The following is a 14,387-nucleotide window of genomic DNA, read 5'->3' on the forward strand; positions in this document are numbered from 1 at the left end:
TAACTATTTTTACTTACAGGTATTAAACTCCCGCGCATGGCGCGGGTTTTTTCCCCTAGTTTTTATACTATATAAGAATGAGTTTAGGACAAAGATGATTTTTGGATTTTGACCGTAAGGGTGAGGCTATTTTGGGAATATAAAAGTGTTTGAAGTGCAATTAAAATATTGAATACAATTCATTATAACTAATTTAATTTTGTTATAATTACTTAGATGCCCTTTCAGACATTTAAATTAAGGGCAAGTTTGACATGTGACAGTGTTTAATATTCGATTGAACATTCGGTACAACTGAGTTCAGCTTGCATTTTAATAGAATTATATCAAAACCCTTCTAATCCTTTAATGTATTAACATCCAGGTCTCGTAATTTTCTAAAGCTTTTCTCATCAGTTATTTACAAACTTATGACATATACATGTTGACAATTAATGCCAATTAGCAGAGAAGTTTGGTTTCTTGGTCGTTACTATTGTAACTCTTATGTTCAAATTCATTTCATCTACTTACAGTTTTGTTCCACCACAATTATGCAACCTATTGAATTCAGATGTTGCTATATTAGTTACTCATCTTCCTCATTTTGCAATACCTTTTCTCAATAGATATGTTTTCTTTAGTCAATCTACTTTTTGGTTGTAAGAAATTTGTAATCTTGCAGGTTGTATGTACGATAATTTTTAAGTGTTTCAATTCAATTGTCCATATTAGACAAGTTTGATAGGAAGGAGATCATATTTGTTAATTGTTATTTGTGGTTTAAAATAAGTTTATCATTATAAAATTTTCCATTTATAGATTGCATTTACTTCTTTTGTTGTTGTAACTATTAGTTATGGAAATTTTCAGACGATCCATTTAGGCAATTTTTTCACTTCATTTAATTTGTCAATATGTTTAACTATCTGCTTAAAACTATTGGCTGCAAATCTAAATTATGTACTTCATTACTTTTAATTATTTTCTTGAATTGAGTAGATTAAGATGTTTTAGTACTTTTTTGAGATAATTGCTCCATTAAATTAGCGTGTTAATTATTGTATATCTTTGCAATTAAGTCAAAAACTGATGTTCGTGATTGTAATATTTATCGAGAAGGAGATGCTTTGTTATATATCTTAAATCATAATTAATTAATTGGTCAAGGTGGAGATCTCGTGATGATGTCTTTGGAATCAATATAAATTCAAGAATTTGGCTTGTAAGAATCGAAATTTCACTAGCAATAATTTCTTTAAATATGCTAACTGCTCAAATCTCACTTATTTGACAAGATAATGTGGTTGATCAAATTCAAACTAAACAACAGATTTTAATATCCCTAAAATGTGTGAGCATATATAAATATGGCTTTTATTTTACTTCGTCAGACGCAAAGTAGTTGATCGTATCTTATTTTGACTCAATATGTAACTTATGATTTTTCTATTAAATATCACATAATAAATTTGTCATACTTCAATTCTTATACTACAAAATACCAAATAATTATTATTAACCATCTTTAATTACAGGCACAAAACTCCAGCACGACGCGCGAGCTTTTTCCCCTAGTCTTTATACTATATAAGATTGAATTTTGGTCAATGAATAGGTTGAATTTCAACCGCATAGGTGGGGGCTTTCTAGGAATGTGAAATATTGTATATTAGTTTAAAAATTTTACGTACAAATTAAGGAAGCATGTATTTTGATATGTTTACTGAAATGACCCCATTTTAATACATTTAAAATTGTCACTGATGAGTCATCTGGGTATTGATGGAATGTGTAATTAGTGTGTAATTATTTTTCCATTTTGTACAACCCATATATGCTTGTATGTTGGTGTAATTACCAGAATATCCCTTAACTATCAATAATTCCCCTTTTCAGTCACAGATAACCGTTTGAGATGTTGCTTTGTCTGAAACATTTGAATGTCAATCGGATTTAGAAAATGAGCCAACGATCTCTCTATCAATGGTAGGAAGCCATTTCTCTATCATTTATAATCTGCATTTATGAGTCACAAACGTTGGTCATTTTATCCCCCTTTTAGTTTCAAGAGTTAAGTTTTTCCTTTTTGCCTTTGTCTATAACGATTTGCCTCATCGTTTTCTCTTTCATTTGAGCTCAACTTTGAAATTACCTATTATTTCGTCATTAATTATACCCAATTCAATTGCCAAACCGTTGGTATCTTAAAGCCTAAATGATTGATTATCAGTTTCTCCCTATTAGCATTTTAGGATTGGGATAATTCTACCTGGTTTCATACTAATCAGCTCAAAATGCTCTTCAATCTCAGCTACTCCTGGTGATTCAGCGTGAGGTTAGATTTCACCCCCCCTCAATTTTCAGTTCCTCCCTTAATTTTGTCAGTGTGTTCTTAGTATCTAAAATTAGCGACTCTTATCGCGTTGTCTAGTTGCAAGATAGCATTTTTCGTGTTACCTAACCCCAATTGGTCTGGGTTGGTTATAACCTTATAGGTTTGGAACAACAGCAAGAAAGAACTCTCGATGGGAATTCTGGAATAAGATTAGTTTTCTGTGTTGCTCTGCCTTTTGCATTATCAACGACCTTCAATTTGATACAATTTTATTGTAATGCTGTGTGAATTGATTGATTATATCATTTATTTTTTCATACTAAATTTTATTTTTTCTCACAATGTACTATTGTTTGTTCAATAAAAAAATCTCCTTCCCCATAAGCACCAAACACCCGCGCGATGCCCGGCACTCCCCCTAGTAAATAATAATACGATGAGTTCTCGAAATCCAACTTAATCGGTAGGAGCATTAACTAGAAGAAGTGAAATCTCTGGATGTGGGATCAAATTAACTATTATTGTAACTTAGAAGATATCGAGTTTCATCTTATATTTAAACATATAAAATAGATAATGTGATTAAACAACGAATAGCTTTTTGTCTGATTAGTACTTTTGATTGAGTCTGGCATAATCTAAAATGTATGTTGTACTATACGTGTAATGTATGTTGTGGTATACATGTAATCACTTTGAGAATATAATTCAATGGATTGAACTAATTATTGATTCTTATTAGCATTACGAAGTTAGGAAGACTTATAAGCTATTTTACAGTGGCTACGTGCCTTGTTTTTTGCAATATATACCAATCATGGTAGTACAAAATTTTTCCCCCTTTCATAGGAAAACTTCTAAGTTCTAGCAATATTCTTGAAATCCCAACAAATCAGCCTCAACAAAATTTTGAAAGCTTCAATATGGATGTTATGCTGATGTCAATTGAAAATTTTTGCTGGTGTCATCATCCCAGAAGGAGATTCTCAAAGGAGGTGTCAAAACACTCCTTTGAACTATAGTAGGATCCGTAAACCTGCTATCCCATTATATAACCTCTTTAGACTCTTCCTTCCTATAAGATAGAGTAGTTTAGATTATATAAATGTTATCGTTGTAGAAAAAAATAGCATCGTAAATGTTGGATTTAGGTAGGTACAAGAGTAGTAGCTAGTCGAATTGGGCCATAGTCCTCAAACATCCACCGATCACCCATTGGATGGAGGGGTATGCAAATCTGAAAATTTTTAAATTTTCGACTAAATTTGATTTGAATTCAAAAATTTGAAATTGAGAATTTGAAAATCAAAAAGAAATTCTGAGTTTTGTATTTGAAAGTGGCAAAGTTGGTTCAAATTCGAGGCTATGCTTCTTAAAAGCGAAAATTTCGATTTCAAATTCACAAATTGAAATCAAAATTCGACTACCTAATTCGATTTCAATTTTGTATATATAATAATATATAATATATGTAAATCATTTTATTATATAATAATAATAATATAATACCTCTAACTCACTAATTTAGGTTAGTTTTTTTTAATATGAATTTGGTGGATTCGATAGGATACTGAATTCCAAATTGAATCCAAAGCAAAATTGAATTTGGAGTTTTGAATTCAAAAACAAAATAGGTCAAAATTTACAAGGTTCAATTTACCAAATTTTTTGAATTCAAATTTCCAAAGTATCAATTTTGAATCCGATGCACACCACTAATCGGATGCATATTTTGGACGAACACCACCTATTAGGTCTGTCAATGGGTTGGATTCGGGCTAGAATTTATCATTCCAAACCCGGACCCGTCATGGTATACCCGTTCTGGATTCAAATTGTCTACCTAACGAATCTTCTACTCTATCTCCTGGAACGGGGTTCAACAGGTCTCGAATCTGGGTCAGGTCTATCAAAAAAAAAAAGAGTCCCTAGTTTGCCAAGAATTAAAACAAAGCATGTTTTGCATCAAATTACAAAGTCATTCAAAGCCAATCACAAACCTAAATAACAAATTACAAAGATAAAACACAAATCACTCACAATATCAAAGAAAATCCAACGAAAATTAACAAGAACAGACCTCAATATATCAAACCGATCGCGTCTAGAATTCAAAACAGCAATCTGAACAGTCTTGAAATCCCTAGTAAAATCAAATCATTCCTCTTCAACCGTTTCAAATCAATTAAAGCCCACAGTTTCCATCATACCATCTTTATCTCTCTTCTCATGATCAAAATAAATCTGCTACACTATTCTCTCCATCAAGTCAATCCACTCAAGCCACGGATAGACCAACTCCACTTCCTTTATTTTACCATCCAACAATTCCCTAGCATTCTTATGACTAACCTCATTTTCATCCTTCTTCGATTCCAATTTCTTTTCTGACAACTCGGCCTCGACCGGATTTAAGTATGTGGAGGGTTGTTATTGTTGTTGCTATTTATTCTCGAATTCGCGCTAGGCATGAATTCACTGCAGGGTTTGATCTTTCTAGGAGCGTTCCTTCTCAATAGCATTGATTTGTTCGAATACAAAGCTCATATGAGCTGATAAAGAATAGGGTTTTGGAGTGGGGTCTGAGAAGGTAGATGGTATGGGACTGGGCAAATGATAAAGAAGAGAAGGGTAGTTTGGGGAATATTCTGTTAGGGTGGTTGACAGGTATCGAGTGTGTACAGTAATAAATACTTGCTCAAATAAAATTAAATTTTATATACACTAGTAAGCAGGGTCGAGTCCACAGGAACTGGAGAAATTTGTTTCTTCTTAAGTTCAACGTATGAGAGATTTTTGGAAAATACAAAAATAACTAATTATCCAACTAATAAAATAACTAATGGGAATAAATAGGAATTAATCAACAGTAGATACGATTCTAGCCAAAGGTGCAACTTTTCAGACATGATCCATTCAACTGATCATCGATGCAAAGATAATACAATTACTCGTTAATAGATTAGTTATAGTTGTCATTCACGAGATAAACAACTAACCTTTCCTTACATTTTTTATAGCTAAGGTACGACTGTTAATTACTTTCCTAACCAAGAAATAACCCTAGATATGATCATAAGATTTAATTTCTAGATTGCATTAAGAATGAAAAAATCCAACCCTAACCAACAAATACACTACGAGAATTTGCTTAAATTAAATCATATGTTTCCCTAACATGAGACCAATCATGCTAGTCGCCACTAGTATTAATTTGGTAATAGATTATTAGGTTAATTTGAATATCGGACCCATGATATTCAAATAACACAACAATCATAAGAAGTTAAACCAGAAAACGTTTGAATACTAATGAATAAAAGAAATAAATAAAATAATTTGATCTCACAGATGTTTGGTACCGCGTTTTCAAGTTGACCTTCGACTATCAAAGAAAATTAACTACTCTTCATTGAGAACAATCTAAGCAATTTCATTGACAAAACTTGTACGAACATTCGATAATGGAGTAAAGATAATTCAACGAGAGACGAATAGAGAAGCCAAGCGATCGCCCTCGGTTGTGACTACTCACAATCCCAATGTCTCTTCTCCTCCTTATTCGGTTTCCTATAAAGTCCTAATACTTCGGCCGTTCATTGGCCAACCAAAAATAGAATTCTAATTGCAAAAGGAAACATCTCCAACTAATGCTAATTCTTCCCGAGTAAAATATGTAAGAAAAATGATAATATCCTAATTTTCCGCCAATAATCCACGTAATCTCCTTCTTGAATTGGGAAACTTTTGAAAAATCACTTCTTTTATCACTTTTTACTCCACCTTCCTATAATTAGCACCAAATACCAAATATAAGTAAATCTATCAATTAATACAATATTGTCTAGAATAAAAGGAAAAACAATCATAAATTGAATGACAATTTCATACCCTATCAATTTTTCGCATACCTAAATCATACTTGTTCTCAAGTATGAGAACAACAAATCAAGCAATCAAATTCAAACAATGGCTATCGCTCAAACCTTCTATTGCCAAGATACAATTAAAATATATGTCAAACATTAGTGGCAATCTTCAAGAAATGTCTCTCCAGTTAGCTTTACAGATCAAGAACTCTACCAATTTATAACTAACTAATATAAGAATATAAAATATCCAATCACCATTCGTTAGTAAACGATTTGACTATTAAGCAAAATCTCGACATTAAAACTCATGGATCAGCGGACTAGTAACTCATTCACACACTTTCATATTCATATACACTTTTCACTATTAGTACAATTTTTTTTCTTTTCTAAGAAGTTCCCTACACTTGGATTTTTCTTTTAAGGAAAAAAGTTTAGTCTTCAGCCATTCAAACCTTTTGACGTGAATTTCGACATCATCTAAATGAAGGAATCTAGTTACTCAGCTTTCATCGCTTAAAAATTACATATTCATAACTATCACCGCTTTTTGACGCGAAAATCGACACTTGTGGTGAAAACCTCTGATTACTAGGTAATGATACGAGCGGAGTATAGTCAAATACTATTCATAAATAAACACCAAATTAAAATTAAAAATCACATAAATTCGCTTCATTTCTTAAACACGGAGAACTAAGATTAATGGCTGAATCAATTTGCACAAAAAATGCTTGATAAATATTTACAATATTTAAAGAAATTAACCAAAAAATACAAAAGTCACAAAATCTTAAATATTCACCAAAGTTACATCCTTAGATTTAACCATGTCAAACTTAACACCTTAAAGTATAAAATCTTAACAATAGAAAAATTTAAGAATATAGCCATCATTTATCAAAGATAACCATTCATTTGCATAAAGATAGGCAAAAAATAGATAAAATTTGAAAAAAGATTGAACAAAAAATTCTAACAAAAAATGTCTACACTTGTACTTTTCTAATATACTACTCTCCCACACTTAAATATTATATTGTCCCTAATGTAAAAAAATAAAGAATCAAAAGATGAAATAAAAGAGACAACGAAACTTTTCTGAGAACTGAGGGGGTCCGTGGACACCTACGGGTGAAGAGCAAAAGATATGTAGGGTTCAATTGTGGCCAACCAATCATCCAGTTGATGAACTTATCCATGTAGGTGCAGCAACTTGGCATCGAGGAATGATGGTGGTAGAGGTGCAAATGTAGACAAAAATTGACAAATTAGGATCACCATCAATTTAAAAATTTCTCCTTTAATGACACGATGGCAAAACTGATGAAGATAAAAGCTATGATCAGTAGCCGAAGATGTCAGGTGGCTCATGATGAATGAGAAAGAATCACGCGCGATGAGCGGTGACAACAGCAATCGATGAGCAGCAGTGAAATATAAGGTCCTAAGGTTGCGGCCTTACAGCTGGAAAAGGAAAGAAAAGAAGAAAAAGAAAAAGGAGAGAAGAAAAAAAGTGAAAGAAAGAGAAGGAGAAAAAAAAAGGGAAAAAGAAAAGGAAAAGAAAGAGAAATTTTTTTTTTGATTTTTTTACCCTTTCCTAGGACAAGACGTAGGCATGTCATGATAGTAAGAACCCTTCTGATAATGATTCGTTGAATTGAAAGTTACCACATGCCCTGTTGACGCGGGCACGTCATGTCGGCCAATCTGCTCTAAAATTGAAATAGGAGCTTTCCATACGGGTTGGCGTGGGCACGTCATGATAGTCCAAATGCTTCTGACGAAGAACTTGAGAATTTGCACATTACCATGTGCCCTATTGACGCGGGCATGTTATGTCGGGAGGATATCTACAATCATCCACAATAGAAAATTAAACCAAAAAAATTGTGAAAAATCTAAGAGAAACATATTGAAACAGACAATAGAATTTAATAAACAACTAAAATAAATTGGATTGCCTCCTAACAAGCGCCTTTTTTTAGCCTTTGGTTAGACGTTGTCATGTTTATTTATGGAAAATAAAATCTTGTGACTCATTTCAGTGATTCATCTTCTATATAATCGTGATAGCTCTTGTAAATAGAGTAATCCTTGAGCATACAACTACGGTCTTCCATGGATTAGTACATAGTGCCAAACAAGTTGACAATAAGTTTAATTTTTCACTCACTCCTCCATGAAATGCACTTACTAGTTCAAGATATTTTGCCATCACCACTTTTAACTTATTCTTATCAAAATCTTCTGATATAATAAAGTCAATCTCGCTAACAGGAAATAAAAAATAAGAGTCAAGAGAATGTTGATTAAGAAATGGAGGATATGTTACCATATTTGGAGATTATTCACTGAATTCATTCACTTGAGCGATTTGATAATGGGGTCTCATTTCTTGCACTTGAATTCTCTTTTCAGCTACATCTTTAGATCATTTTTCTTGAGAATCTTACAACTCCATGTCATTTGTAAGGATAATTGCATTTTCATCTTTCTTAAGGTCAATGATAGTCTGTGAGAGCAATTCTTTATAAATTAGAGAAATCAATTTGCTCATTGTAGATGCCAATTCACACCCTCCATCTTCCATCTTTGTAATTATCCTTTGTGTCTCCTGTTAAAAATAATATTTTATTTTTTCAAGAGACATATCTGATGTAAATGATGGTTCTTGACGCATTTCATCCTTCTTCTCTCCACTTCTCATTTTTGTCTTCTGTTCAAATCGATATATATATTAGCAGTTAGTAATTTTATCATTTCTTCAAAAAACATACCTGACATGAATGATGATTTTTAAGACTCTTGTTGTTGAAAACCTCTTGTTTCCTGCTGAAGTCGATGTATATTAACAGTTACTAATTTCATTATTTCTACAAGGAATATATCTGATATGGATGATGGTTATTGCTGTTGATATTGATGTTGAAGACCTATTGGTACTTTTGCATAATTCAAGTTGAAATTATTTCACCATCCTTGATCATATCTGTTTGAATAAGGATCATACCATATTTGAGATTGGAGTGAAAAATCTCTAAATTTATTGATTGAGGCATTCAGGTAATTTTGAAATTCAAGACACATACCGGTTGAATGATCCATTGCATAATAAATTTCACAGGTTGCAGCAGTCTTTTTTCTATAAGAAAATTAAGTGAATGTGAATATTGATCATCAGAAAAAGCACAAGTCTCATTATCTTTCATAGGAATAAAATCCAGTTTATTATCAAAATATTGAATGTTAGCAGCCATAAACTAGTGAATAAATGCTAATAAGAGAAAAATAAAAATAAAAATAAGATGAGCTTAAAAAAGAAATAAATTAATCAGGCACCAGTCCCTCGTAACGGTGCCAAAAATTTATAGGTGTCGAACCTGTACAATAATAAATATCTATTCAAATAAAGTATAAATTTTGTATACAATGATAAGTAGAGTCGAATTCACAGGGACTAAAAAAATTTGTTTCTCATTGAGTTCAACATATAAGGGATTTTTAGAAAAAATAACTAATTATCCAACTAATAAAATAACTAACGGAAATAAATAGGAGTTAATCAACAGTAGATATAAGTCTAACCAAAGATGCAACTTTTCATACATGATCCATTCAATTGAACATTGATGTAAAGATAATTCAATTACTCATTAATAGATTAGTTATAGTTACCATACACGCGATAAACAACCAACATTTCTTTACTTTTTTGATAGTCAAGGTATGACCGTTAATTATTTTCCTAACCAAGAAATAACGACTATAAGATTTAATTTCTCGATTGCATTAAGAATTAGAAAAATTCAACCCTAACCAATAAATACGCTACGAGGGTTTGTTTAAATTAGATCATACGTTTCGTTAACATGAGACCAATTATGCTAGTTGCCACTAGTATTAATCGATCAATCAATTAATCTGACAATAGATTATTAGGTTAATTTAAATATCGGACCCGTGATATTCAAATAATACAATAATCATAAGAAGTTAAACTAGAAAATGTACGAATACCAATGAATAAAAGAAATAAGTAAATTAACTACTCTCCGTTGATAACAATCCAAGCAATTTCATTGACAAAACTTGCACGAACATTCGACAATGGAGTAAAGATAATTCAAGGAGAGATGAATAGAGAGGCCAAGTGGCCGTCCTCGATTGTGACTACTCACAATCCCAATGTCTCTTCTCATCCTCATTCGATTTCCTATCAAATCCTAATACTTCGGTCGTCCATTGGCCAACCAAAGATAGAATTCTAATTGCAACAGGAAACTTCTCCAACTAATGCTAATTGTTTCCTAATAAAATATTTAAGAAAAATAGTAATTTCCTAATCTTCCGCCAATAATCCACGTAGACTCCATCTTGAATTGGAAAACTCTTGAAAAATTACCTTTTTTTTATCACTTTTTGCTCCACCTTCCTATAATTAGCACCAAATACCAAATATAAGTAGAATATATTAATTAATACAATATTGGATAGGATAAAAGGAAAAATAATCATAAATTGAATGATAATTTCACACCCTATCAGTGGTGGCAGTGGTAATGGTCGAAATGTGCTAGAAAGTGTAGGTTTTTTAGGCATCTGTAGAGGAGGAGCGATTTGGCTGGTGGTGGAGAAGTTAAACCTTGAGATTGAGAGAAAGAAGAGAGAGAAAAAGGTGTCTATTAAACCCTAATCAAATGGGTCACAAATATGAGTTTTCCCATTTCCCTAATCAAACATCTTGCTTCTCTTGGAAGCTTGGAAACCGGACGGTGGACTGGCAGAGCAAAAGAGAAGAGAGAGTGAGAGGGATGTGCAGCTAAATTGGGGCATTGGGGTTTGGAAAATTTGGGAATAGAAGTATTATTGTTTTTATAAGTATAGATTTTTTTAAATTATTAATTATTAATCTATTTAAACTGGTTCGAGTCAAAATTTTATATTCCATATCCAACTTTTATTAGAGTAAATGGATCTGAATCTGGGTTCAAATAATAGAATATTTCCCTATCCATACCCAGAAAAATTTGACCGGTCCAGTCCGGTCCGAATGTTGACAAGCCTACCATCTATCACCCGTCAGGTTCGGAACAAGTAAACAATGATCTCGTATTTAGATCTCCTCGAACAATTTTCAACCAAAGGAACCCGACCAACATCATTAATTTCAATTTGCTTTTAGTACGAGGCCCAAAATCATGGGAACAACTCCAGCAGTCCAGCCCGATCAGCAAAGCACGAAAAATTTTCTGGTCGTAAATAAATTGCAATTATAAAAAGTCAAAACCCAAGACCGAAGACCCATTAATATCTAAAAACCCTAGCGTTCTCTTCCTTCTGTTTCGCTCAGCTGCAGCTTCTCCTCCCCAGTCCAGCGGGGTTTTCCACCACCGCTACCCTTCACAGCGCCGCCACCACCTAGAGAAAATGGAGGTGGAAAACACTTCTTCTTCACTCCCGGTAAAACCCAATTTCCAACCCTTGAAAGCTCACGAAATCTCCTCGGGCCAAGTCCAATTCCGCAAAGTCCCCGTCCCACCTCACCGCTACACTCCTCTCAAGAAAGCCTGGATGGAAATCTACACGCCAATCTATGATCAGATGAAAATCGACATCCGAATGAATCTCAAGGGCCGAAAAGTCGAGCTGAAGACCCGACCAGACACCCCGGATATCAGCAACCTCCAAAAATGCGCCGACTTCGTCCACGCCTTCATGCTCGGTTTCGACGTGTGCGACGCCGTTTCGTTGCTGCGATTGGATGAATTGTATGTCGAATCATTCGAGATAAAAGATGTCAAGACTTTGAGAGGGGAGCATCTGTCGAGGGCTATTGGGAGATTGTCGGGAAAAGGAGGGAAAACAAAGTTTGCCATTGAAAATTCGACGAGAACTAGGATTGTCATAGCTGATACTAAGATTCATATACTGGGTTCTTTTGCGAATATTAAGATTGCGCGGGATTCACTTTGTAGTCTTATTTTGGGGTCTCCCGCAGGCAAGGTTTACTCCAAGCTTAGAGCTGTCACTGCCCGTTTGGCGGAGAGGTTTTGAATTATTTTTAATCTGATAGTAATTCGATTGTAATTTAGTTAGTTAAAAGAGATGGATTCTGGAATTCTGTTTTTGTGAGATTATATATGTTGAGCATCATAGAATATGAATTATGGTGAGAGAACGTTGAGCATAGAACATTTTTGTGAGGATTTTATTTTCTCAATTTTACTGATGCGCTCACTTTGAGATTTCAATTAATGGTGCAATTTTGTCTCAATTGTACTGGTTGCTGTATTTGAGATGTGAATTTATGGTGCAAATTTTACTTCTCGATTTTTGGGGACAGTTCATTTTGTTTGCTGTGATAATTATGACCGATGATTAGGAGATTTTTATTGATCATCCTGAACAACTACATTGCCGTCCTGAACGAGTGTTGCTTTCATTTGATAGGAGTTAAGAGTAATAGCTACTGCAAAGGTTATGAACTTGTGAAGAAATAGAGCTTTTCTGGTGCCTGTTCGATGTTGTATCTGAGTTTTGTAGTAGTGTGACTTAAACTCAAAGTGGGAGCTGTATCTGTCTCTTTGAGCATTGCATTCTGCGACAGTTGCTTTAGGTGTCTTTTCGCCCTGAACAGGTGTTGTTTTTCATTTGGTAGCAATTAGAGCAATAAGGTTATGAACTTGTTAAGAAATGGAGTTTTTCTGGTCACTGCTCCATCTTGTATCTGAAATTTATAGCGTAGTGACTTAAATTCGTAGTGGGATCAGAGCGTTCACAGGTGAAAGTGCCATGGAGGTATATCTGTCTCTTCAAGCATTGCATTCTGGATTACAGTTGTTTTTGGTCTCTTTTGGGAGCATTAATATTTGTGGCAACTAAAGGGAGAAACATTGGTTGTTTGCAGTAGTAAAGACGTCTCTGCTCTTTTCCAATTGTGTCTTTCACTCGGAACAGGTGTTGTCTTTCATTTGTTAGGAATTAGAGCAATAAGGTTATGAACTTGTTAAGAAATGGAGTTTTCCTGGTCGCTGTTCCATCTTGTGTCTGAAATTTATAGTGTAGTGACTTAACTTCGTAGTGGGATCACAGTATTCGCAGGTGAATTTTAGGTGTCTTTTGGGATGGATAAAACTTTGTGGCAACTAAAAAGGGAAACATTGGTTGTTTGCAGTAGTAAAGGCGTCACTGCTCTTTTCCATTTCCTTTAGGTAATGAAGCAAGAAATAGCACTTTTCATTTTTTGAATCACAAGCCAGTGCATCTGTGATTTTGAGTGCGTGCGAAATTTGTTAGCAATACTACCACCGCTATGCTCGGGGTCTATTGTGAGTGAAAGCTATCATCAAACTGTTGCTGTAGCTTCTTTGTCCTGTCCAGACTCCCTATGATTAGGCTTAGGAACTAATGCCTTAATTTGATCTTTGGAAGTTGGTCTGAGTACAATCATCCAGTTATTTTGGTATGGTGATCATATTCTCGGGTGCAGTACTCGTGTGATCTTGGGGTTTATTTTCAGGTTATCCAGCTACGTGTGATTATCTATCTGATGTTTAGGGTACCTTTTAACAATTATCAGAGACTGAAGGTGTTCATCTGCTTGTTTTCTCATGTAGTTATTCCTGAATTTGTCTTTCAGTCAAGGACAGCTATAATAATGAAGAAATTTCTGATACATAGGCTACCTTTAGATGTCCTGCACTAACTCTTTTTTCCTCCCATAGTTATTATCTCTGACTTGTTTTATCCCCTAGAACGAATGAGAAGATGATACTGAAATTGCCATGGTGTCACCTGTGCTTGCAGAATTAGCTGATCTATCATTATGTCAACCTTAAACAATGAATTAATAATTCAGAAGGGATTTGGTTCGGACATCAGAAGGCTTAATCCATCTAAAGCACTTGAGCAGCATTCAAGAGGATGCATGTGATGTCATGTTTTTATTATCTTTTATAAAGATGTATCGCCATCATGATGGTTCTGTTTGTATTCGCAGTTGCCATTTTCTTGTGATCTTTGTCTGCGATTACTAACTTAATTTGAGCTAAGAAGCAAACCTCATCAGTTGGAACAACTGAACCACGATCCTTTTGGAGGCAGCTCTAACCAATGCAAAAACTGGTTTTTTTCATCTTTGTTGCACCCTACCTATCCATCTCCAGACAATTTCTCCAGGTTGGTGCCCCACCCTG

The 14,387-nt window shown here is 33.9% G+C and overlaps 1 protein-coding gene across 1 annotated transcript; it reads left to right on the plus strand.

Annotated features, from left to right (window-relative positions):
* Window positions 1-11,491: 11,491 nt before the first annotated feature.
* LOC113698245 (uncharacterized) lies at window positions 11,492-12,522 on the plus strand. The gene has a single exon (XM_027217995.2). It carries the CDS (start codon window positions 11,620-11,622, stop codon window positions 12,244-12,246), a length of 627 nt encoding a protein of 208 aa, XP_027073796.1. The 5' UTR covers window positions 11,492-11,619; the 3' UTR covers window positions 12,247-12,522.
* The last annotated feature ends 1,865 nt before the right edge of the window (window positions 12,523-14,387 follow it).

Source organism: Coffea arabica, chromosome 7c, assembly GCF_036785885.1.
Source record: "Coffea arabica cultivar ET-39 chromosome 7c, Coffea Arabica ET-39 HiFi, whole genome shotgun sequence".
Taxonomy (NCBI): Eukaryota; Viridiplantae; Streptophyta; class Magnoliopsida; order Gentianales; family Rubiaceae; genus Coffea; species Coffea arabica.